This window comes from Corapipo altera, unplaced genomic scaffold, assembly GCF_003945725.1.
Source record: "Corapipo altera isolate COAL_440 unplaced genomic scaffold, ASM394572v1 44, whole genome shotgun sequence".
Taxonomy (NCBI): domain Eukaryota; kingdom Metazoa; phylum Chordata; class Aves; order Passeriformes; family Pipridae; genus Corapipo; species Corapipo altera.
Window position 1 is genome coordinate 20,446,762 of NW_020884880.1, and position 27,326 is coordinate 20,474,087.

At 38.6% G+C, this 27,326-nt stretch overlaps 1 protein-coding gene across 1 annotated transcript; it reads right to left on the reverse strand.

Annotated features, from left to right (window-relative positions):
- Positions 1–26,285, reverse strand: DYNC1LI1 (dynein cytoplasmic 1 light intermediate chain 1). Its single transcript, XM_027639215.1, has 13 exons — positions 26,059–26,285; positions 25,694–25,767; positions 14,677–14,793; positions 12,976–13,206; positions 9,557–9,726; positions 8,318–8,411; positions 6,743–6,878; positions 6,265–6,376; positions 4,789–4,848; positions 4,617–4,661; positions 3,578–3,698; positions 3,253–3,411; positions 1–953 (listed from the first exon to the last, which is right to left on the reverse strand). Exons 1-13 carry the CDS (start codon positions 26,226–26,228, stop codon positions 841–843), a joined length of 1,602 nt encoding a protein of 533 aa, XP_027495016.1. The 5' UTR covers positions 26,229–26,285; the 3' UTR covers positions 1–840.
- Between the last annotated feature and the right edge of the window lie 1,041 nt (positions 26,286–27,326).

Consider the following 27,326-nt stretch of genomic DNA (forward strand, 5'->3'; position numbering starts at 1 on the left):
AAAGTTATTTAAATTTGAATGCAGAGAATACTTTATTAACTGATTACAGTTTTGATGACCAATTTTTAAACCATAAGTAGTGTGGGAAACATAGTGGGGGACATTAAGGCCAAGCCATATATATATAGACAAATCTGGATACTGATAATCTGTACATTTAACCTCTGCTTTTTCTTTATACATCTTTTATTCAGTGTCTGAAATTAATCAAAGAGGAAAAACCCAAAAGAACTGGCCACTAATTTAGTCTTATACCTGGAGCTTTTCCATGGGTTTTTGAACGCAGTGTAAATCTCAGTGGAGATCAAACAGATTTTTTTTTAACCATACTCCCAATGAAGTGTTCAAGTATAACTGGAGTTTGTTTTTGTTGTTACAGACTTGTGCAATCATTTTTCTCTTTCAAAAACTAGCAGTAGTTCTCTCATGTAGAGGTTAATCTACTTAAGATAGTATTAAACTTAGCTAACAGATTCGGAAATCAATATAAATTAAGTGCCTGTGGTGTGTATCAGTTTTCCTGCTCTAAGCAACCCCTATCACTTAAGTGGACATACTTGCAATTTTACAGAATTACACTGACTTTTCAACAAAAACCCAGAAAAAAATTAATTTACTATTCTTGCACCGTGAGCAGTGCTCCTACACAATGTGATAACCGTTTCCCATTTGTACAACTCCCTTTTGTAAAGTTGGGCAACACATATGAAAGGAAGACAGACATCAATTGTTTGTGTTCTGAAAGAGATTTCAGTTCTTTAGTTCCAGTCACTGAAGGAAGAGGCAGAGGCAAGTTTGAATTATCCCAGAAAACTGAACAATTGGTTTTATTTGGTGTCTTCAAGATGCTTCACCTTCTGTGGGAGATGTAGATGATGTAGGAGAGACCATTTCAGGTTTTCGTGAAATTCTGTCCAATTCTGCCTGAACATCTGTTAAAACTGGCTTCTGACCTACAAAATAAATGTGTAATATTCAGTCATGTTTATGGAAGTCATATAGTATCTTTAATTCTCAAATCAGAAAAATCCTAAAAATTGTTATCACACGCTTTCGGTGCAGAGTAAAGGCATAAGGCCAAAACCCAAAAGAAACAGAGAGGAAACATTAGAGAAAGTCATATCTTTTAATATTTCAGATTTCTCAAAGAAACTTCCATAATTATATATTGTCAGTATATGAAGAGTTAATGTATAAAATATTAAAAAAGTTTATTAAGGCTAGCAGTTATGACTACTTCTATGCAACTTTCTGTATATGTATTTTAAATAATTCTGGATGTAAATCAGGGTTCCACCAAGCCTGGTAAAGTCAGTTCTGCACACTTTGTCAGCATAAACATGACACCACTGCTCACGGGTGCACACAGACCTGCAAATGGCAAATCCCTTTCTCTCCTCACCCACTTGCCTCCTCCCTAACTTGGAATGGCACAAACATTTGTGCAGTCATACTCAGACCTAATTAAAGCTTAAAACACACCATTTTCCCCCCACTCTTTTACTCTTAACTCTTACTCCTCAGTCTAGGTTTCTATCCTGCTATGTTTTATCACAAGAATGGAGGAGACAATATGGGAAAACAGAATATTAGAGTCTAATGCCAGGACAAGTGTGCATAGTTATCTTGGGCTGTAAGGGAACATTCTGATACACATGTAGTTTTTTTAGCAGTGTCCTAGCACCCTTTCTGAGGATGCAAATTAAGAGAATTACCCACAAAGGTAATTTTAGCCAGATACAATATGCTGCTCTTCAAATCATTTAACAAAAGCTAATGCTGTATCATAATCAAAGCAGCTAATATTCCAACTAATAAGCAGAGGAATTTCCCACAGCTGCTGAGGGAAAAGTAATTGTCAAATCCCAAACTGCTCTTTTAACAGCCAAGTTTCAGATTTGAAGAGAGAGTGCCATAGATATCACTCAATACAAGAGAGCAAATATTGAAGAAGGTGAGGAGGCCACATCCAAGCCAAATGTATGTTGTATTTATGGTAATCGCTTAAAAGCACAGCCCTTTGCAACATTAAACTGGCTACACCATAACCCTATTTTTGTTGCATATTAGGAAATTTCTGAGAACATTTTTACTCCTTAATAGTTTAATTCTGTTCTTGAAGTTTCTGCCATGGCCCCGGACACAACACTTTTCTGGAGTGCTGCCTCCGTTTGCCTGGCGTCACCCAAACCTGCTGCCCAGCCACTCCCCACAAGATTCTTCAGTGGGTGCTCTCTGCACCTCATATTGCATCAGCTGCATTTGTTTGAATGATCTCCATATGCTGTTCAAACTGGAACTGCTGACTTTGCCTACAGCAGATTAGGAAGTACTCACACTTCCCTTTGCCAACTGAGCTTTGCATTTAAAAAAACGGAAGTGCACACGCGTAGGAAAAAAACCCAAACAGGGTCAATCTACACAAAGTGTTTGTGGGAAATGTGTTCTTCTCTTTTACTGCATAAAAGTAAATACTGCTTGTGTTTCGTTGGTACTTGACATTACTCTCCCCTAAGTGCAGCATTACTAACCTCTGGGGAAGCAGACAGAGAAGGTGTCTGGTTTTGTATATTCTCAATTAATACAGAAATATTTTAAACTGGAATAGCAAGAAGCACCAGAGTAGTCCTGCACCTAGCTTTAGCACAGTCACTCTTAAACATTTCTAGATTAATACTAATTGTTAATCACATCATGTAATGTTAAAATAAAATAGGTAAGTATTTTACAGGCTGTCACCAAACTCAATCGAAGCATTCATCACATCAGAGCTAGAACACTAGAAGAAGAAAATTTAAAGCTATTTAACACTGACAGTATTGTTAAAAAAATTAACTTGGAAATTTAGTCCCAATCTACCTGAATAATATTATAAGTGGTTTATAGCATAAGCCATTTTACTGGGATAGTGGGAACAAAGGAAAAAACTAAGAACTTATGTAGACACAAGTCATGCTTAAAAAGCTACATGAAAAGCTTTTCTTTGCTCTTCTGAGAGCCATAAAAAGGCAATGCTAAACTGCTGTGAAGCAAAAAGCTATATAAAATATAAAAAAAAAAAGCAATATATAAAATAGCAAAAAGCTATATAAAATATAAAAGCATATATATAAAGCATTTATATATATACACACACACATAGATAAAGCATTCAGTTAAATATAGCAGTGTTTATACTTCTGATAAACTATACTAACAGGAATGATCCACCACTTAATTTGGATTGAGTCAATCTTTTGTCATTAATCATACCTGACTTTTTTGCTGATGGTGCTAAGTTGCTGCCAGCACCTCCAGTGCCACCTCCTCCTGGACTGCCACCAACACCACCAGGGCCACCAGGAGAACCAGTTTTCTTGCTCAGGAGACTATTGAAAAAGTTAGCCAGGACTCCTTCAGATGTAGCTCCAGCTACAAGGAGAGGAAGGAAAAAAACCACAACACAAAAACAACACAGATTTTTAAAGTAAATACTGATTCAGTGTGTTCACCAAACTAAATAAGCATAATAAAGCAAGCAGGCAAAGCAGCTATTTTACTTCCCCAGATGTATTTGTACCCTCATAAGAAAAGATACCTTTCATATTGGGATCAATTTTTTTTGACCCGGTAGGGATAGGTGTAACACTGGCAACGTTTGATGTTACAGATCTATTTGGTGTCCTAGGAGATCCACCAGGAACTCTTGGTGAGGCATCCTATTGGGAAAAAAAAAAAAAAAACAACCCAAAAAGCAAAGTGTAAGCATATATGAAATGAAGCATTTTGTTATTTCTCACAGCTCCTGAGCTTTTTTTTTAAATGTAGTATCTCGTGCAACTGAAACGATATAGGATTAGATTTTGCTGATTGTGTATGTGTTTTTCATATTTATATAACATTCTTAAAACTACTAATTTTACTGCAACTAAAGCACTAATGAAACTTTTCATTTTATGCCAGTGAGAAACTTGAAAATCCATCTGTTATTCAGTACCCTAATGAAAACTGTACCAATTAGATCACTGAGGAGCTACAGCAAATTTCACAAAAAGACAACACGTAGCACCAACACTGCAGAAAGGACTAAATGCAGCGCAGGAGAAAGAGTATTATTCATTACTTCAAGATAATACTTCATGTTTCTAGTTCATCTAAAGAGGTAAAGCTACCTTTGTAAGATCACAGGCTCCTCATTTAAACTTGTGTTGCCTTTTAGTTATTTTATTTGTATTTTAAATGTAGACAATAGTTTTCATTTGTCCTTAATTTTATGCCAGTCTTAGTATTCCTAGAGTCATGGTGCCAAATTTAGGATATGAAACTCACCAAGGCAATTCAGCCAACATAGTTTGCTCCTTGGCACACTCTTGGGACAGAAAGGGGAGTAAACTAACTGCTTAGATGCATTCTAATATATGAAAAGGAAAGCCATGTCATTTAGCCCTGGCTGTCAATACAAGTTGTCATGACTAGCTGTGAAGTGTCATAATTTTAGGGCACTATACAATGAGACATTAAATACTATGTAGTTTAAAACAATTAGATGAAAGAATATTTGACAGTGCAGTTAAAAGCAACCCTCTAAATATATGGATAATTTTCATGTGATGATATTTAAAATTTTTATTACTAACCACTGGCCTTCCTGCAGCAGTAGGTGGTTGTTTCGCCAACTGTGACTGCAAAAAAACCAAACATACACATGAAGTGTTAGATATTACAGTGACTGAGAACAAAACCCAAAATCTGTATTGGGAATGTTGTTAATTGAAACACTGGCTGCTTGTTTTATAGACAGAAAGTTACCTGCTGCTTCATAAGAAACACTTGGTCATCTTCTGCTACGATTTCTTTTTCATGAACAAACTGCAATATAAAAACAGAAACATAATTTTGACTAAAAGAAAGAAAGGTATTTCCTTTAGTATCTCCTGGTGAATATGACCAAAGCATTCAATAATGAAGTACATGTATAAAATACTAGGATGACCGCATATCACATTTTCCATATTTAAGACTGCTGCCTCAATGATTCCATTTAAACTAAGTTAATTAGAAGTGAAATAGAGGTATCATTAACTCCTTTGACCTGGCAGGCGAAAAGCTCTAGACGTATTTGTAAAAAGACCCATTAAAAAGTTCATTAAAGCGTTCAGTAAAAGAAGAATGAAGTAAATTGTTACAGGGCACGTTCAAGGCTCTGAAGATGTGTAAGAAACATTCATGGATGCACACACTCTGCATCATGCTCACGTCTCCTTTAATTTATTGAGGCCTCCCCTTTGCGTCCCTTTATAGGTAACTATGGCCAACATGACTCTTCACATGTGTTGCATTAGACTGCTATATTAACTGGACACAGACATCTCCCTGGACGCAGATCCCAGTCCTCCTGCAAGCCCTCTCCTTCCAAACAAGCTCATAAAAAAGTTTGCCCAAACAAGTGCGGCAAATATCAAAGTTTACAATCCAGGCCTGAAGTTTACAAGTATGTAAAAAAAAAATATTGTCAGTTTTACTTTCCTTGGACACCTATTTAACACATTACTGTATATGCTTTGATTTTTTTCCCTAAAGATTGCAGAAATGACATAGTATTAGTTTTCTCAGCTAAAATAATTCCCATTTGGAAATATGATCAGTCACAAAAATCCTAGTTATGTTAGAAAAAAGCCATAGAAATATTTGTCTTCAATAATTTCTGCATGCATGGGGCCCACTGTTGCTGGCATTTTGTTCAAGAACCTCATTTATATTTACAGGTAGTTCTGTCATAGCCTTTTGTTAAATAGTACAAGAGAGAAAACATACTGAACATATGGAGAATCTGTTTTCACATGTTTATTTTTGATTTTACACTGTCTCAAGCTTTCTGATTTTAAATACTCCAATAGAAACAGAAGGCACTATGAAGTTATAAGTAACTCAGAGCAAAATGGAATGTTCTTAAAAAACAGTAACTCAATCTGACAAACAGGCAAATGACATTCGGGCTTTTCAATACCAAATACATATTAAAAGCAAAACAATATATTTGTAGTCTTGAACAATGTAACAGTGGCAGAAAAAAAAAGGTGCAAGCTCAAGAAAAGCTACAAAATACATAGGGGTTTTTTTTGATAGCTAAAGAAGAACTTTAAGAACAAAACAAGAAAACCTCCCACAGGGTTTACCACACCTACTTACTATAAGTTGGAACAGTCTCAGTGAAAGAGAAACAGTCAAAAAACTGACAGGCAAATAAATAGCAAAGAAGTTGAATGCCAAAACATCTCAATTTACCTTTCTGACTGGTGGTTTTGTTATGATATCTTCAAAACTGTCATCTGCTTTTAGTGTCTGAAAGTTCTCATGCAATATTCCTATCTTCTTGTCATTATCCCAACCTGCAGGACTAGAGAAAGGATTATTTGGCTTAAAATCCTATTGTTACTTCAGGCTATTCATGTATGCACTCCTGAACTGCACAGAACTGAAAGCCAGGAAAGCTGTCACAGTTCCCAGTCTCCTGTGCAAGCGAGTCATTGATTAGTACAAGCAGGGAGAGATTGGTTCACCATAACAGAGAGGAGGAAAATCTCCGGGTTTAACATTTCCCTTTGGGGCAGTGAAATCTTGATCCACTGGCACTCACCAAACTCATGAGAATGTTAAATGGAACTTTAAAAAGCATAAACCAAAAAAGGCTCTAAATGCTGCCTTACGGTATTACACAGATACATTTTGCAGTCATGTACACATAATAATGCAGGTAACTTACATAAATACTGCATCTTTTTCCACAACAACAGCTGGAACATTGAAAGGAAATCCATACAACTTCTGGACTATATATTTATATACTAAGTCAATGTTTTTGTTCTCTTTTACTGATGTGTAAATAAGTGCTGCTCCATCTGAATAAACTTGTTAAAGAAAACTTAGTTTAGTGGCCAGTAAGAGACACTAAAGTAACCTTTAAACTACCAAAAAAGGGTCATCTATGTTGTAGAATTTAGAGCAGGAATACAAAACCAAATAAGTCAACCAAGTTCCAACACTTAAACAGTTTTCTGGTTTTAGTGAACAAGGGTTTTCATGCCATATCCTTATATCTTGTCATTATCCCACCCTGCAACACAGACACGGCAACAATAGCATTAGTATCTTCAAAAATGCCAAAGATCTTCCACTTTCCCCACTTGGTTTTTTTTAATTAGGGGACCAAGTTCTTACATTATACAGTGATCTGCTTTTGAATGAAATGAAGGCAACTGAGTTGTACTGTATAAAAGTTACTAAAAGACCAAAAGAGGGCTGAGTATTCCGGCATGGCTCAGTATCAAATTAACACATCTTACGCACAGGATTAATAAAAAAGCAATTTTTACTTTAAGATTATAAAAATACCAAGGCCTCTAATTTATTTCTACATGCTTGCAATTCAGATTCTACAAGAAAGTTATATAATCGGGTCTGATTCCCATTCAGTGAAGTTTAGAATAGAATTTCAAGTCGTACGTGGCATATAGACTCATGAGGCTGATCCCTATGAATATTTTGTATTTTTTCTCCACCCACAAGAGTTATTACAGTTACCCAGAATTTCATTTTCAAAAATTAGGTCTTGCAAGCCCTTTGAAGGAAGTGCCATTTCAACCGAGGTCTCTGGTTCTTGGGGTAACTTTTCCATCTGTCAACTGCTGTTCTCTCCAATAGCATTTGAACTTCCCTTTACCACAGGACAAATGATGACACAATGTAGGCATGTTACTGGCATCTAAAATCTATATCTCAGCATGTCTAGCTGACTAAACAACACTAAACAGTATTTAATATACTTCTTTAAAAATATGAAATCTAAAAGTAATAGAAGCACAGCAACAGCTTCTGTGCGTTATCTCTGTACCAATAAGAGAAGTCACACAGGTCTTTCCTTCCCTGAGAACCTCATCCTGTGAAATTACTGAACACAGAGGAGACTGCATATTTGGGACAAAAAGAATAACATGCCTTATGTACATCTGGAGCAATATCATACTGAAATGAATTGTCTTTTTATTTTAGGCAGTTAGTTGAATTGTCCTGTTTTGCGAACTGACTCCTAAACATGGAAATGGAGGCAAGTAAAGAAGTTCATGGTAAGGGGATATGCTAGAGACTCCTGCAGCTCTGTAATAAAATAAAACTGAAAAGTTCAATTCAACACTGGCTGTAGCTGCAGCTGAAGCAGACTGCCAGCTAGAGTAAAGGAGTTGCATCCTACTTTGGTACAGATGAAAACACTCTTTTAAGCTTGTCATAATTAATATGAAGATTTGAGTCGTAATCATCTTTATGATGTGTTAAAGGATACACTGTAAGCAAAACCGTCGGATATGTGACTGAATGAAGTCGAAGTGTTCATCTCTGTAGTCATGCTCTTTTTCCAGAACACTGATGGCATCACACTGTCAAAATAAACACAAAATTAATATAGTACTTCCAGGCACCTGCTGAAATAGCAGTGCTGCTACACATCCAGTTCACAAGGGGAAAGGGAGATGGAGTGGGGAGGGGTAGTATAGAGGAAAACAAAAACCTGCTAAGATACTTTAGAAGCATAATTGAATCTTTTTGTTTTTAATTATATATAACTTGATGTACATATACTGTGGTGAGAATTAACTAGGGAAGTAAAATGATTGGCATTTTTCATTCACTCCCCCTCCCCAATCCAGTGCAATAACTCAAAGTCTCTGTTGAAAACTTACCCACTAAACGACTTCACTATTTTTTACCCAATGTTTTTTTCACACACTGTAGTACTACAAGACAGTGTTTTCAATCCAGTTACTAACTAGCCCTTTGTAAAGGGAGGCAAAAGCAAGGAATGTGGAAGCAGAAAAAGAAAAAAAGGTGTGGAGAGAAGAATAACAGAGCTGGCAGGTGAGAAGGAAGGTGCTGCTCAAATGAGAGGGTCAGACTGAAGGAACAGCATATGCATCAGAAGGTTTATGCCTTCACGGTGGGCCAGCAGAAGCTGCAGATGCAGTATGTTTACTGCCAATGAGAACTGAAGAGCCAGGGGGAGAAAAAAACAACAAAAACAGCCACAGGAGAACCACACTGTTGTTTCTTTAGATTAAGAATATGGTTACATATCTAACAGAAACCAAAACAGATCACAAACACCCTAAGAACTGAGGAAAGTTAATAGAGCAGCACTTTACTAATTGTAACTCTCAAATATCTTCACCTTCAGAAAAAAAGATCAGAAATATTAAAATAACTTATCAAAACACTATGTTCAGCCTAAGGAGGACCGTGGAAATCAAGGGGAATTCTAGTTGCTTACTGACTAGCTCACTTCTGTGAGCAAAACCAGATCTGAGGTGTTACTCTACTCCTTGAAAACTGGTAGAACTAAAGGAAAAGATAATTCCAAAATAACATGCAATGAAAGGTTCCAGAAAATAACCAGTCTTCAACATTAAACAAAGAATTTTTCAACAAGCTATTCAGAATAACTTAACCACATGCTTCCCTCCCCAATTCCACAACTGACAGAGTTGCTTAATTTAAATATGCGAAAAACCTAAAACGTGAAACAAACCTTTGTACAAACTACTACTACTGGAATGCCTAAGTTACATGTTAGTGTATCTGCACCCAGGGGTAAAATCACACTGTCATCTTTGTCTTCCTGTAATGAAGTATTTCTTCTCTGTGGAGAAGCTGGAAAATCCTCGCCTGGTTCTATATATTCCTGGAAGTCTCTTACCACTGAAAGTAAAAAAAGTTATATTAAAACATCAGCTACTTTATTATTTCAACAATGATTTCCACTGGCATTGATCTCTAGCACTGTTGATTGCATAGTACTTCTGCATCTTTATGTTGAAAAAATGGAGCATGCATCTAGTGCTGACTAATTGTTTGCTCTGTGCAGCACAGGAAAGAACTAGCAAGTCTAAGATCTGCTGGACTGGCAGTCAGAAGAACGTGATCTAATAAAACTGTCCATTAGGACAACATGAAACCATTTTTATTTTATCACTGTGGAACCACTAGGCAGGTGCTATTAATGATTACTGTTTCATCTTTTTCCTGAAGGACATAAGTTTCCTTCCATTCTTCTTGGCAAAATTAATGGAACAGTTTGTCAAAATAAACAGAATTAAGCCCAACATATACTGCTTAGCTGCTACCATATACCAGGTTTTATCTACAAACTCTTTGTCCATTCTTCGCTCTTTGTACAGAGAATCTACAGTACTAATAAACAAAAAAGAACAGAATACACAAACACTATTTATTAACTAGTTTTATAATTAGTTAATGGCATATTAAATATTTGGTATGCTTTTAAAATAGATCAGACACTACTTTAAAATTTAGCAGGGAGGGTAAGTCAGAATGTAACTTTCTGTTTTCTCGTTCTTGTCGCAACTGTCTTGTCATGTTCCACTGCACACACCCAAGCCTCTCGTAACACAGCCACTTACTATTCCTCCAGTCGGGGATGCAATCTTAGGCATAAAATGTCTGTATCTTTCACATCACGTCCTGTTCCACACAGCAGAAACAGGATTCTACCAAACCAAACCACTGATTACTATTCCATGAGCAGCACATCCTAATTCAGCAAAAGAAGTCAGGCAGCAAGGCAGTTCAGCTGCATCACGCACAGGGGCATCTTACCTACCCCTGTACATTCTCACTTCTTTGTCCTGATTTGTGTTAACCCACTGCTACCTTCACTAGGCTGACTAAAGCCCTTCAAATTAACACCTAGAAAAGCAGTTGTGGAATTAACAGAGCAAGATTTACTTCAGCACCCTAGAGGAAAAATTATATTAGGCCAAGATTATTCAATTTTTCTGCAGCTCTCTGAGTTCACAATAACAAAAAGCACATGCACCGATTATAATCTCTACTTGAACAGTCAACTTGGGCTCTTATTCAGGGACTGCTGCTACTTCAGTCTGGTCTAAAAGCCTCCCAAATCAATTGAATGTGTTTTAAACCCAGAGTCCTCACCAACATATGCCAATCACTCAACATCTTTCCTGCACAGTATCCTGTCTGTTCTGGGATAATTGCATAAAATAAAAATCACACTACTCCAGTGTGTGAATTCCTAAAATTGCCACTGTATGATCATAACATACTAATCTTTATATAAGTACAGAAAACAGTAAAAAGGAGGATTGATTTAGTGTATCACACCTCAAAGACTGTGAAATACAATCTCAGGTCTTTCTTAGAGACACAATTTCATTAGACACAGACTAATTCAGTAAAGAGAGAAGGCTTTTGCAACCCTTCCCACACAGCTGCTACATACCCCCTAAGTTCTAGTCCTCCCAGGGTCTGTCTTTGAGAGAAGCTAAGCTGCTAGAACGGGAAGACAAACACAGCAGCATATCTCCAGAAAACTACACACACAAACCCTCAGCAGATTTCAGCCCTGTCAGCAAGTTAAACCAGCTCGAAGGAGCACCGAGCCTGACACAAGAACAAAGTAGGACCATGTAGCCAAAAGTCATGCAAGCAAGACTCCTCCCTGCTTCTTCTGGCAGCGTCAAGCTCTTGCCTGCCTAGCAACCCATGAAGCCACATCACAAGAGGATCAAACAGCTTCCAGTCACATCTGGATTGTGTCCAGGGCTTCTGTTATACCCAATGTATAGACTATCAGTATCTGTAAGAATTAGACCAGATGATAAAAGAACAAAACAACAGACAAAACTAAACAAGTAGCATGTTTTCTTGACTTGCCTCATGGCTTACAGTTTCTGGATTTTGTAAAGTTTTGCTATTCTGTTCACTCAGTCAGTAAGGAAGCAAAACTACCAGCTACACATTTTCAATAACAGAGATATTGCACCCTTACTACTTTCATCCAGCAAAATCCTATCCTGAAATTGTATGTCAGGATGTTTAATACACATACACACACTAACTCCACTCCCAAAAACCAAAATAAAAACCACATCCAAACAAGCTCAGCTCCTCCCTCCTAAAAAAAGTTATTTTTGAGGAAGATATGATACTTCCCTTAGAAGAATTTCTCTCTTAAAAGGATAAAGAAAACAACCAACTTTCCCCCCTTCTCCCCATCCTGAAGTATCTACAACCATCGCCTGACAGCTTATCACAGCACAGCTACAACCTGCATTTCTAAAATAACTATTCAGCAATCTGGCACTCAGATGCTTAAGAACATACCAGTTACAGAGTGACTTCAGACCTACAAAGTTTAATCATCCTATTTGATCTTAACACACAGCTTTCTCAAATACTTTTCCTTGCAGTAATTCTCCAGGAGATGAATGGGAAAGACTCCTGTTTTATTACCCCAAGGGAAATACACTTGTGCCCAAAAGTAATATGGAGCCATAACATTAGCAAGTTCAGGCAGACAGTTTAGGGAATCCTGAAATATTTTTGTGTTCTGCACGTTTAAAACTAAAAAGACAAGACACTGACAGAGCCATACCCTATCCATGCCAAAACAAATATACAGCTGTGTTAATGTCAATAACAATTATGATAAAAATCTTCAAGTAGAAAGGGCTCAGGCATAGTCATGTTGTCATGAACTCTCTCAACATTGACACTTTTGGCAGGCACAGAACAAGTCCCAGATTCTCTGAGTAATTACAGGAACGATTATGAAGCAGATGTAGTGACCTACCTTTTAAATAAATTAATAAATTGAAAAATTGAAAGCTAAGGATTTTTTTTCTTGGAATATCTCATCTAGAAAAATATGTAAAATGCAAGATTGTCATTTCAGCTGTGTTCATTCAGTAAGTTTTTTCCCCCCAAATTGTTATTCTGTTAGAAAGAAGTACTAGTATTGTTCATATAGCTACTTCAAACTTATCTGAAGCTCAACTGGCTTGATAATCCCTAATTTTAAGTAACATTTCCAAAGAATGAAAAAGACTGCAATGGAGGGATTAAATGGTGCAGAAAGCATTAAGCATATTTAAATGGATTCCTATGTATTTGCAGAATACTCACACTTCTGTTCCATTTCTTTCATTTCTTCAGGAGGAATTTTTAACTTGTCAATATGTTCTCTTACAACACTTGCCCATTTTTGTAAAGAATCCAGTGCAGTCCAGGGTCTAGACATGTCTACTACCAACATAATTAGAGTGTCCTTTAGAGAGCTTGCCTCCATTGCAAATTTAAGAAGACCTTTGTGATACAGGTCACCATCCAAAATCCATACATTACATCTTGTTTGGTCTACAAAAAAAAGGAAAAACATTTTATGAGACTTACTTGAAACACACCACTACAAAATGGCTATTAAATCTTCTTTAGACATGTAAAATACAAGGAAGAAAGCAGATGACATATCTTTATCAGTCAACTGAATATACATAACATCACAGCAAACTGCATCTTGTGGAGACAAGCTCCTCCTCTTCCAAACCCTGATGCTTAATGGCTGATAACTGAAGATCTTAAATACATCATCTGAAAGGGAGAGATAGCATTCAACATTTCAAAAATAGTTGTTCACCATTTTAGAGAGAGAAAATGTTTTCTTCAAGGTGCATCTTAGAAGAGCAGAACTGGGTGAACTCGGTCATCCCTTTTCAGCCCTCGGTCTGCTCAACTCTCAAGGGCTGCCATCCCCCCTTCAAAACTCTAACATGATACACCTACATAACTCCTAAACTACAGAATGTACCTTGGCCATTCAAAAAACTGAATAACTGCAAGTTTTTAATGATTGAGACAGACTTGAAGTTATTCTTCCAATTTGTGAAAGTGCAGTCAACATACAAATAGACCATCCCACTGCTTTTTTTCCCCAGAAAACCCCCACCATACTCCAGTATTCACAGACACTTCTACAGTTAATGAGGAGCTGTTGATTCAAAATTAAGGAGCTTAACAGAACTACATTTTGCCTTCAGGTAAGTTTTTATCACTTGTTACAGAAGTCTGATTTAGATCAAACTCCCAGTACTCTTAACCCTGGTTTCAAGTTACCTTTGAGATCAATAGCCAGGCATGAAAGTCAGGAAAGCAGATGATTTCATATATCCCCCCCCCAAAAAAAAAAAAAAAAAAAAAAGAGGCCAACTTCTTCTGGTTCTCCTTCTACATAGATTTGTTCTTATAGTATAGACAAGTATTCCCATTTTTCCCTAAAGCTTCCAGTATATCCTTATTCACACCCTGTAACTCCAGGTATTTGGATCTTAAACATACTTTTTACTTTCTAGCCATGCCTTCACCCAAACTTTTGGGTTGGTGGTTTTTGGGTTTTCTTGTTGTTTGTTTTTTACATCTCCCTTAGCATCGTGCACATTTTGCCACCCACCAATCCATGGCAGTAGTCCTGCAGATTCCATGCCACCAAGACAAAGGTTTCTCTGTAGGTTTATGGTAACTACTTGCTATAGTAATTGAAATGGAATGTAGGAGCCTGGGCATCTTTTCCTCTAGGCCTGAGGAATGTACATCTATTCAGAATGTTGCAGCTAACTCTGCTTCCCTGGTCTTTTCAGCCTTTTCTTCTGACGAGTTCTTCTCCTCCTCTACCACTTAAGTGGTCATTCATGGTATCTACTAAGGGAATTACACCGACAAACTTCCTTACCATACAAATCCCTTCTGGCCTAAGCCATGATAAAGAAAGAAGATCATCCCACTGTATTCTCACTGTGTTATCACCCAGATATATCACAAATACAAACTTACCATCTCGGTCTTCATCATGCACATTTAAATACAAGTACTCCATTCCTCTTCCTTTTTTGTATTCCTCTATTCCTTGAATTTTTCCTATTAAGCTAGTTTTACCTGCTCCATCTTCACCTGCAGAGACAGAAGTAAGATAGCACTCAATCTTTAATCACTGTTACATATTAAAACCCACCTGGGGCAATAAGAAAACCATATCCTAACAGGGTGACTGACCTCACTGAAGTTTTGAAATATAGTAGGTTTTGCCCAACTCATCCATCTGTTTTAAGTGCATGTCTCAGCTTCAAATCTTATTTCTAGTTATTGATAAATGCAATTATGCCACTATCTTATCTGAAAAAGGTTCTTACATCTATCTTTAAAAATCTCTGTTAAGGAGTAGTTAAATACCTCAAACAATTTCAGTCTTTCAACTACAACCAAAGTAGTAGCAAAGTTTTTCTAAAGTAGTTTCTAAGTTCCTCTTACAGGACAGAAAAACATGATTTAGAACTCCCTCATATCAAACAGCACACAACACCAGGCTGAGTAAGGCAAATCTGTTTCCTTAGCTTTTATGGGTTGGTTCCTTTGAATATTTTCTCTGTTACAGGTCTGAAGAAACCTTAAAAAGAGGTGACAAACAGTAAGCCCACTGCCTTACAGTACACCTGTGTGTATTTGAGTAGCACAGAGGAACAAGCCTGCAATCCAGATCCATTCACTCCTATTCTCTTGCCTCCAAAAGGAGCTCAGGTAACCAATGAACCTTACAGCACATGCACAATGTAAACACCTCAACTACTACCAGAGGCTCTTCTTGAAAAACCTAATTTCTGATCATATGTCCCAAAGTTGGAAAACTTCACATGCAGTTTTTCCAACTTGAAGGAATAATTAAGCTGAATTTGGTCACAAAGCAGGGTTTTGCCACTCTGATTTGCAGAATGATGTGTATGTAACAATTAGACATTAGAAAATTCTTGAAACTCACTCACAAGTTACAAAATTAAGATTAATCCCAGGTCCCTAAGAGGCACCTTATGAGTTTTATGTCAAAGGCAATATTTTTTTCCCAAGTCTCTCCTATACAGGGAGAGTATAAACACTTGCTTTCAACCACATAACAAAGAGGAAAGTTCAAGGGCAGTAATTTTCACTGCTAAATATAATGATGTTTTCCCTTTACAGGGAACTGACCATGACCTTATAGACAATACTATGGCTACATTAAAAACAGTACAGAAAAAAACACTGGGAAGAGCAGAAGAATTACACTTTGATAGACTGATTTTGAATTTGCTTAACATATCATTCCTAAGGTTACCACATGAAGCCTTCAATTTAGAGGTAAGCTTTATTTTCATATTTCACTAACAGTCTAGAAAACTTAAGACTGATGACTTTAGGGAGTCCAGGGGATTTTACTCAATTGAATTAAAAGGCTATTTTAAATAAAATATATTTTTAAAAATAGAAAAAAGAGAGAGAGAAATAAGACCAGAACTGAAGTTTAAAGTCTAGTTTAGACAAGTTAAGTGAAAAATTAAGTTGTATCAATTTAACTTTTTCATAATTGAAGAGCTCATTTGTAAGTTTCTTAACCATGTTATACATATCACGACATACTTGAGCAAACAACTACGGCTATAATTAAATAGTTTTAAATAACTATGGAAAAGCACTCCTATTTTCTGTTCATACATCAAGCTTTTCCTCTTCTTGTAAGAACATTCTATAAAATAAAAATTCTGACAAAGAAGTGAGGAGTTCAACCTTCATCACCAGAGATGAATTACAATTCCTCCTCTGCTCTCACCCAAGTACTTATCCAAGCTTCTTAAAACTGTCATCTAAAAACAACTGGAAGGAGTTTATTAGCTGCTACTCTGACATGTTATGAAGCTACTTCAACTTCTGCCAACAATGTCTGTATGATTCATTATGCTATTTTACCTTTTTGAACAGGCAGCTTCAATTAATTTGTGCTAGCAGAAGGCTCAACAGGTAAGACAAACCAAAATTATTCCTTTTAATGAGGGGCTGCACTCAGCAGTGTTCTTAGTTTCTCAGAACAGATGACTCCCTGCTAAGATCTCTTGTATACCAGTTTGTTTCACACAGGTGCAATAAAGATTTCAACTTGCTTGCATTGGGAAAGTTTAATATCTTCTGCAAAGCATATCTGCCAGTTCTTAGCAAAAGTTGCTGCAACAAGTCTGCATAACTGCAGGTGTTTTTTAAAGTTCTACATCTGACAAAAGACGCTTAAGCAGTCTAAAACATGCTTATACAGATGTTAATAGCTATGCAACTGCTGTTTGAAAGTGCTCATGCTAAACAATATAGGGAAACTTGAAACATATATCCCACAAGCCTCTTACTTATCACAGCTCTGTGTTATGTCATTTTCTCTCCACCCTCATATTTCCAAATGCCTAAAGTAAATTGGAGTTCAATATTGTTAATATCTTACGGCAAAATAGGAGCTGAAATTTTATTTCCTCCCCTAGATTGGAAGAAATTTTATCAGTACAGCATAAGACAAGTTGAGCTGATGTAAAACTAGTGCCTCTGGACACGTATGCACACACAGTAGAGTCATTTCTGTCTTCCATCACAGAATTACCTAAATTTACTCTGTTCCATGAAGAGGACTGTCTACTCCCTTCTCATTAGCAAATATCGAGCACCAAGGTCAGGTAGGTGGATCACTGACACATATAATGGTATTGGATGAGTCACTGCATGCAGACAGCAGTGCTCATCTTTCACTAGAAAGCCAGAATGATGCATTAGTGAAGTTTAAAGGGATTGGTACTACTTTCATAAATTACTCAGGTAAGGAAGAGAATAGTATAGTTTGCAGAGGATGTAAGAGAAACCAGAAGATCTGTGGAGAAAAGAGTTAGAAGCAACACTGATAAGGGGTCCAAAACAAGTTAGCAATCCATAAACTAACAAGTTTACAAACAGGATGACCCACTTGCAAGGGTGCAAGACAGCTGCCTAGCCAAATGTGCCCAATTCCATAGGAGATCCAGAGTTCTTGACATATTTAAGCCAAATTAGAATCAATATTTTTTCAATATCACTGAAAAGCTGTCAGAAAGTAAAACTAGAACCATTGTATATGACATAAGGACTTCTTCCTTTTTGTCCAAGCAATTGATCATAAAAAGTGAGGAAAAGATAACTGTCTGGGTCAAGAGAATATAGAATCATAACTGATTAGTTTGGGTTTAAAGGAAGTTTAAAAGAAGGGACTTTTAAAGTCATCTCATCCAACCCTCACACTAGTCTAACCCAACATGCTAAGACTTGAGGTTTCATCTGCCTCTACTTTCTATGTTTAATATGTTGAATATACCTTTTAAAATTGTGGAAACTCCAAATGTATTTGCATCGCTGCTAATCTTTCCAACCTGAGACTTTAGTATAAAACACTTGAAAAGTCAACACACTTTGAATATACCAAGTTATGCTAGGAAAGAGCAGCAGTAGGATTTTGTTTTGTAGCTACTCTTCAGCAAGAATATCAAAATACAAATAAATTCTAAACCAGTGCTTATCTAAAACTCCAAAGTAGTTACTAGAAATCTAATTACCAAATTAATTCTGAGTTCATGCAATGCTAACTCTTAAGACTTCTCAAAACTCAAACACTTTACTGTAGTATCTTTAGTGTGCACAGAAGGTTCTCTCCCTAAGGAGGGGGAAATATTTGTAAGGAAATTAAAGTCTATTAGTCGTTTGAGGTTTGATGAATAATGTACAGCATAATAATGCAATTAGCTTTAAGTCCTACCAGGGACATATATAAAAGTATATATGCTTTGGAAAAAAAACCAATAAGAATACATATATACACATATACTGTATGGCATTCGAAATTACAAACTTTAACACACTTAAGCATATTTACCTTTGTTGTCTCTGGATATCTCTAAAATATCTAAAAAATAATGCTGCTTAGTTTCAGACAAAAGTAAAATATCATATTCCCTAGGCTTAAACATCAATGCATACTAATAATATGAAACAGAAGTGGGGTTTTTTTTAAAGTGCTACTGAAGGAATACATAAAACAGAGCCTTATGTATCTTCAAAGAGAGTTATCATCATCCTCCAGTTCCTTTAAAAATTCTAAGATGGAAAATCCTCTAGCTTCATCTTTATTTCTAACTGTGAGATTATTAAATTAATTATTGACTTCCATACACAAACTCACTGAGCAAAACATTTCTGACACCATTTTTGATAAGGAATTTCAAGGTAGAATAAAAATCAGGTAGATTTTGCATCCTGCTTTTGCAAACAATACAAAAGGTCCTCCTTTTGCAGAGTAAATCCTAAAGAACTAAAATGCCCCATTACATCAAACTGGACTCACACACTAATACTACAGTGAGGAAACAGAAGTGATGCTTCTACCAAGCAGTGCTATGCACCAAAGCTGAACACAAATAAAAGTGAGTCAACAGATTTAATTTTGCAGAAAAGTCAGGATATGAAGCAGCTGAAACAAAGCCAACTCAATCTGCTTATGCACAGTATTTCACCATCTTGTTAACAAAACTGGAAGTCTTACATTGAACAAAGCGAAAGCCATTGCACTTTTATGCCCACACTTCTACTACTTCATCAGAGTTTGGGGTTGTCAAAGCTCCTCTGTCCAAGGTGCTGCTCTGTCCACAAAACAGTTTGACAACATCCTTGTTGCTGCCCTCAAACATATAAGAAACTATAGTAATACAAACCCTTGCCAGCCTCCTCCCTTCTCACTACTCCAGGCAAAACGCCTGTTTACTGAGCAGAAAATCAAGCCTCACTAAATGTTCTGCTACAATACAGAATTTAGCAGAATGGTCACCCCCAGACAGGAAGGATGGGCAATGAGGTGAATGAATTGCCTTCTGCGAGTGCAGGCAAGCAGGCACTTATCGATGTACTGTTACACAAACTGTTCAGCCATAAGCTATCACATTAGAGAGAACTTAGGCTCTATTACAGAACTTCTTCAACCTTTCAATTTCACATTTTAAAATTCAGAATATTTAACATTTCTGATATTTCCATGTTTCTTTTTTCTTTTAGAAAATTCAAATAGAAGTAGATTTTCGCTTGTCGTAAAACAAGACATTTCTTACTTCTCACAGAAGTCTGTACATGAAAGACCAACCAGTGTGTTATCTCCAGGACAGACATGGGTTTTGACTTTTTATTTCAATTGTTTTTCCACTGTGATTACAATATGTCAAGGCAAAGAAGCACAAAGTGAACATTTCTTTTGTGTCATCAGTATTGATGGTCTGCACCTCTTCGATCTAGGGCTCTGATTTTTTTTTTTCAACAGCTCTTGGAAAAACCCTGGATGCATTTAATTTTTTGTAATCTATAATCCTACTGGTGCCTTGGTGGGAGTTGGCTGTGTTTGCATTTTAAACCAATCAATTAAAATTCAGCTTGATATGAGAATTATACAACTTATCTCTTAAAAAACAACAAAAAAGTCCAAACAAGGCCACACAAAACTAGAAATGGTCCTAATTAACACCTTCTGCACATCCCACATCCCCAAGCATATTTTCATGAATTAGCTTCACACTTCTTACAGTGAAAAAGACAGCTTCTGGGTAGAACAATTTAGAACATCTAATACCTGTAACATAAAATATTGAATATTTTTATTAATAGAAAAACGTCCATCTTGCTTAAATATAATAGAACAAAACCATCAAGTCTAAACATGAGTTATTGAACAGGGCCAAGATGCCATCCCAGAATACCAGAGCAATCACTATGCTACACCATGTGAACGACTGAATCCTGATACAGTGGTGTAGAGACATAAAGGTCTTCTTCCTACTAGAACCAAGCACGTGGGCACTACAGCTATTTTCAAGATGAAGTACTTCTCACAGACTAATAACTGCTTTTTCTACAGCTGCATATTAGTGAAAGAGGCTTGTTCATTCATTCTATACTAATCGAAGAATGCCTTTTGCAGAACGAGACCAAAATAATCAGAGTAAGCCAAATTTAGTTTGCTTTCAAAGAACCAAAGAACAAATTAACTATGAGATGATGAAATCCTTCTCTCAATCCCTCAAAACAACATGGAAGTTCACAATAAATGTCATATCAAGCCTTCACATAACTTGCCACTAAATTATTATTTACTCATTCAATTAAAAGTTTCTCCTCCTCCAAGTTTGTTTTGCACTGCCAGGTTAAGTCTTTCTCCTCACATATGATTTTTTTGGTATCTTTGTGGCACCAAAAAATTATATAACTTCTCTGAGGAGCACCTTAATTGCACTTCTGCATTTCAACAGGATCGAGAGCAGATTGTAGACAACTCTTCCAATATATCTTTTGCCAAGTCCTGCACTAGGAGAACACAGGGCCTTGACTGTGGAAAAACGCACAGCAGAAAGTGTTACTTATGCTCGGAGAGACCCACAGCCAGAAAGCCAAATGTGGCAGAGAATTCCATAGTGAATATGAACAGCATTCATCTCTTAACACAAGCTTTCTCCTTCAACATAGCAGGAAGTCATCTAGTGTATTTTACCCAGGCTCACTGCTAAAATAGAATAATCCAATGTTACTATCCAAGGGACACCTTTATTGGTACTCCTGCCACTAACCTGCCTGGAAAAATAGAAGCACAATTCCTTTCACTGTTCTTCACCTTTGGAGCTATTTCAGATACAGATCCAGTAACCAGCAGGATCTCTGACAATGATGAGACAAACTAAAATAAATGCAATTCAAGGATTTCAGAACTTCCTATGCTGTTCTAAGCTAGTTTTACTACACAGCATTTGTGTAATTCTGACTTTTTGGAAGGGTATTATAGCTGGAAGGACACTATAAAGAAGTACTACTTAATTCTAAAAAAATGTGGCTACAAACCAAGCAACTAGAATTTTATCTAGGTCAATGCCCCATCAAAACAATTGACACTTTAGGAGTATAACTCTGCCACTGAAACAATTTGGAAGGCTATGCTGACTACATTTGGAAGGCTTTCATTACCAGTAGAAGGTGAAGAAGTTGCAATAAGAGGAGCAAAACAAGCTTTCCAACTTAACTTCTGCAATCCTATGGAATTAAGAAACATTTGAGATTAACAATATGGACAGTGTGAACAAGCAGTATTTCATCAGTTACACTGATGATCTGATCACAGTGGAACTTTCAGGTGTTTGAATAGGAAAAAATAAAATGGAAAACTAATTTTCATAGTGTTGAGTACAAATTTAAGTAAGACGACTTTACATACTCTCATGACAATTTGCTGTAATGGAACTTAAGAAGTTCACTATATTTCACGGGTCCACTAGAAGAAAGAGCTCAAAGATTCAAACAGCCCTGGCCCTGAGAAGTGAGATGTCTAGGGTAAAGAGAAAATGTGGACACAAAGCAGTTGAACTCTCAGTGCCCATAAACTTAAAGCCTTTATTATCAAGTGGAGTAAAATGAATAAAGAAAACCAAAACGCTAGTGATTCAGTAGAAGCATAAGTGTGCAATACAAGATACAGAGCCAGGTGTACACGTGTCACTGGATGGTTTGAAATTGCTAGAATTGTAGGCAAAAAATATACTATGCTCCAGAGACAGAGGAACATATGAAATATAAAGCCACACAGAAAACAACTACTCAATCCACTTGCCAGCTGGGAGCCTGTTTTCTGGTGCATCCTGGAATGGCTTTGAACATTACTGCTTGAATGCATGCTACAGTTTATTGGATAAATGATTAGTTCGGGTCTCTGAATCCAAGTCTCCACACATTTTATAGCACTATGGATTCCATCCGTCATCTGCAATGGTGACTTGTCAGCTGCTCCCTCCACTCCACTGGCTGGTTAAGATACATCAGAAAGAGAGCTCCCAGTTATAAGCATCAGCCTTCTCATCACACTCAACAAAAAGCATCTCTGCAGTCAACTACCTTTACTACACGAGGGAGCAGAAGAGACAGTCCAGGAGGAAAAAAAAAAAGAAGCAAGAGCAACAAAACCACACTCTTTCAGTTATCTGCAAAAAGTAGCTAAAACTGTCAATGAAAGCAGTCAATTTCCTTATGAAGGCAGGGACACTGTATATTTTCTGCTAGTATAGTTTGCTAAATGAGGTAGCTATGGTCACTATGACAGAACTGCCTGGGAATGAGAGCATAAGTGACTTACATAAAGTTTATGAAAGCTTGAGCTTTCACTATTTGTTCATACAAGAAGAGAGAAATGCTTTCATGCTACATGTGGTGCCAATCAGAGTGTAAAGTCTTCACAGAAAAAGAGTTATTGAAAAAATGTCTGCAAGTGAAACAATTCTGGAGGAGTAAAACTGTGAGTTAATTAATATTTGGCTGATATTAAGCAGGGGATTACCAATATTATATGTTAACCTTCACTTCACAAAACTATGTGCCGTATCTAGAGGTTAACATTTGGCATTCCAGTTTCCTTTAGTTATTGCTGTGATATGTCAAACTGCTTTCCGGGTTCTTAAAAATGAGATGTTAACATAGCTAAAAACAAATACTGAAACAGGATAATTAGCATGCCAGGTTCTCAGAACAACTCGGCATACAAATGTATGCACTGTTTGAAAAATATAAATGTTGTAGGCAAATTAGAAAACCTGTCCTAGCAAACAAAAGAACACTATGTGGTGGGTTTTTCCGGTTGGCTTTTCAGGGTGGGGGAGTGGGATGCTGGAAGCTTAGGGAATTTTTTTAAAATGCAGATTGTAATGAAAATAAGCACTAATTTGTTACTATGTATCATGTTTCAGCTGGCAAGTTTTGACCAATATGACTGTTTATATAGCAAATATTTGTCTGCCACAAAATGCATGAAAACCATCAAGACTTTGGTCAGCTTTACAACTTCTGCTTAAAACTATTGAAAGCATAATGAAACTGAAAATAATCATGGCAAGAAGTGATCTGTATTAATAACAGAAGTTAGTAAAAAAACTATCAAAAGGAACAAAGCTTGAACACAGAGGAAACGTGAGATAACAGAGAGACTGCAAACACACAGCTCAAGAACCCAAACAGACAGAACTTCACACACTGAATCTGTCCCATACAGAATACATAAGTTCTCTCCTTTTTCTGTGCCAGTGTGCTTCAGGCACAGCATCATGACTTGCAAGTGAACAACAAAGGTTAGGTATTCTCACAAAGAACATGGCCATGGTCCTCCCTGGCTGGTCCTCAGATCTGATGTTCTTTTACCTAAACACATGCCAACAAACATTTTTTTCCCCCCTTTGGACAAAACCCACAATTTCTAAGCAAGAATCAGAATTTCCTTTACAAGCTTGCACATCTTTTAAAAAATGCATCAGTTGAAAAAAGAAAAAAAATTATTACATTAAGTCATTCTATAAACTCTGAGTAAATGGTAAAAAAGAAAATTTCTATACAACAGGTTGAATATCACAAACTAAATGGAAACATTCTATGGTGCCTTCTCTAGCCCTGAAGGAAGCAGTCTCCAGTTATTGAGTACTAAGGATTACTTGACTATGAAGAAAAGAAAAACAGAGTGTAATCTTCTTGCTAAGGATCGCAGTTTGAAGAAGAATCTTTCAACTTCAACAAGGACAATCATCCATTTTAGGTTCAAAGTATCACATGAAAAGCTGTCAATCATTATGAAATCTTTCTCTACTACTACTAGAACTTCCAATCTCAATACCTTACTTAATTACATAACATAAACCGTAACAAATTAAAGGGGAGTGAGTCTTGTAACAGGTTCACTAGACCATCCTGTAGTCCTTGCACAGTCTTCTCAGTCAGTTTTAAGTCACCACTCAGCTTATCAAAACAGGAAGAAAAGGATCACAGTGATTGCTTTAGGATTATGGAGGGAAAAAAACCTTAACTTGAAAAACCTCAAGAGACCATAAACCACAAGACTATGTAGAATTATAGCGTGCATAGAGTCTGCATGAAAATCTTACTGAGTTTTAACCACGTTTCCAAATATTAACACGCAGTTCTTTCAGGGGACAGGGAGGTTGGTAAAGGAGTGGAAGAAGCTGCTAGTTATGAATCCATCCACTTGAATTCCTCATGTTATCTACTGGTATTAGTATTTAATAGTCTTTCGGGAAAAAAACCAACAAAAAGCAACAAACCCAAAAAAAAATCCCACTAGTAATAATAGCAATAATATATTCATACATACATGAATATGATGCTTGGGAGCATCCATTTCTTCTCCCCCCGCCCCCGAAAATTTTAATTTTGACGAATCATTTTTCTTCTTTCTCTCAACAGTGAATGGCAGCTGGGTCTCTCATTATCGCCTTATCAAAGTCCCCTTCCGTAACTCCTCGCCCTGGCCAGGTTGGACTAAGGCACTGGGTGGAGATAAGCGGCCAGCAGCCGGCGATGCCGCCGCGCCACTTGCCGATGCTGCCGCCACGCCGGGTGCGAGTGGGCAGGGCAGAGCCGGCACAGCCAGCACGCCCATACGGCCTCCCCGCCCTCCGGCCCACGGCAGCACCGTCACTGACACCGCTCGGGCCACGGAAGCAGTTTTTGTGTCTGCATGACACACCACCAGGACCGGCAAAGCAGCACCGCTGGCTCCAACGGGGGAGGTTTCAGGGCCCGCGCGCACCCCGAAACCAGCACTCACGGGGGAAAAAGACAATAAAAGCTCCCCATCTAAGCCATCTAAACCTAAGGAACCAGGGTGGGGGGAAGGACAGCGAGGGTATTATGGCGGGGTACCAACGATGAGGGGCGTATCTAAAGCATCTCTGGATATTGCATATCCAAAATGAAGCTAAGCCGTGCAAGGGAAGAAGCGAGAGGGTTAAGACAGCACCTTGCCACCCATCAAGCCCCCCTGCCCTTGGGGCGCTAAACAAGGGAAGCTCCAGAGAGGGCTCAGGAGCCAGCCTGTGTGCGGAGGGGATGGGAAAGGGATCGGGATGCTTTTCTCAGCCTGTGTGCGGCGGGGATGGGAGAGGGATCGGGATGCTTTCCTCACCCAGCAGGAGGACATTCTTCCCCGAAGGCAGCTTAGAGCGGGAGCGCGTGGACACCTCGCTGAGGATGCAGGACCTGGCGTGGAGAGACAACACCGCTTAGGAAGGGGCTCCCGCTTCCTCCCGGTCCCCACCCTCGCCATCTCCCGGGAAAGGAGGATAAGGCGCGGGGGGCAGGGCAGGAGTTGCCGCTGCCAAGGGGAGGTGCCCCCCCAGCTCAGTGACTGAGCGGGACTGAGCGCCAGCGGGAGGGGAGGATTATCCAGTCCCCCTCCCCTCGCCGCCCGCAGGGCACGGAGCCGCTGAGGGCGGCGGCGGCCAGCGCGCCCGGGTCCGCGGCCGCGGGGCGGGGCGGGAGGGCGCTCACCAGAGGTTCTGCCCATCGTCCTCATCGGCGCCCGCCCGCAGCTCCGCGTTGTTGTTGTTGGTCGTGGCCGCAGAGGCGGCGGATGAAGCCGAAGGAAAGCCAGCAGCCGAGGAGAGCCCGGAAGAAGCAGAGGAGCCGAAGGAGCCGACTCTCCCCACCGCCGCCGCCATCTTCGCTGCTGCCTCCTCCTCCCTGCCCGGCCCCGCCGCCTCCCCGGGACGCGGAGCGGGCGGCGGCGCCGCGCCGGCGGGAACCCGGATGTTGGGAGGTCGGGGGCGGGGACGGGGCGGGGGGATCGGCGCTCCAGTCGCCTCCGTCGGCCGGCCCGGGAGCGGAGCGAGTGCCTTTGGGTCGGAGTGTCTCCAGTGCCGCTCCCCGCTGCGAGGTGTTCCCTTGGGCGGGGAGCTGCGCTGTGCCGTTTGCTCCCCCGGCAGCCCCAGCCCTGAAGGAAGCACCTCGCATCCAGGAGAAGTAAGTGCGGCTGGGGGCGAGACGTGCTTTTTGGGGAGGACAGGGTGGCCATCCTCTCCAGGAGGCCTCGTTGCTTCATCTTCTCTCACGAGTATTGCTGGAGACCTGGAAAAAGATGGGTCGCATCAGCACTATTTTAACATCTCGACTCTTGCTGGAAGTCCCAGAAGAAGCAAGGAAGCAAGTCAACCCTTTTCCCTCTCTTTACTTTGGTAGCGTGTTTGTGAGTGTAACACGTGAATGGCTTTGAATTCTATAAAAGTTTAATGGGTGAGTTTTGTCCCTTCGGGGGCATTCAGGGAAAGCCCAATGCAGGGGACGTTTCCTTGTGTACCTCTATTTCAGACAAAGGGTGCACGTTCCCAGAGCCTCTGGATATACAGAAAAGTATTGGCTAGATTAGCGACTTATGTATGCCAGCAGTTTGTACTTTAGTTTTTTCTTGCTGCTGTGTTAATTTTATTTTTTCCTGGAGACACTGTTTTTAATGTAGTATTTCGAAACAGGAAAAAAATTATCCCTTTTTCTTAGCCATGCATTCCTCTCAATACCTTTCTGTTTGCTTTGCAACCCAAAATACAAACATTCCTCTCATGCGTTTGTTGTTTTAGTAGAGATCAGGTGTTGCAACTTGTAGGTCACCATTCATGTAAGTGTATTTCTTTCTTCACGTGTAAAATAGGTGAAACGACAGTAGCCATGTACTGAATTACAGGTACTTTTCACGACAGATCCACAGTTACTGATCAAAAGTATTTTGTTGTGGGTAGAACACAAGTGTGGAAAACTGCCAAAAT

What these genes read in the sequence shown, in the direction of transcription:
- DYNC1LI1 (XM_027639215.1), bottom strand. Translation starts at nt 26,228, where the DNA reads ATGGCGGCGGCGGTGGGGAGAGTCGGCTCCTTCGGCTCCTCTGCTTCT. An exon ending in GACGATGGGCAGAACCTCTG is followed by an intron (nt 25,768 to 26,058) that starts GTGAGCGCCCTC and finishes TCTCCACGCCAG; the next exon opens with GTCCTGCATCCTCAGCGAGG. An exon ending in CTGCTGCAGGAAGGCCAGTG is followed by an intron (nt 3,699 to 4,616) that starts GTTAGTAATAAA and finishes TTTTCCCAATAG; the next exon opens with GATGCCTCACCAAGAGTTCC.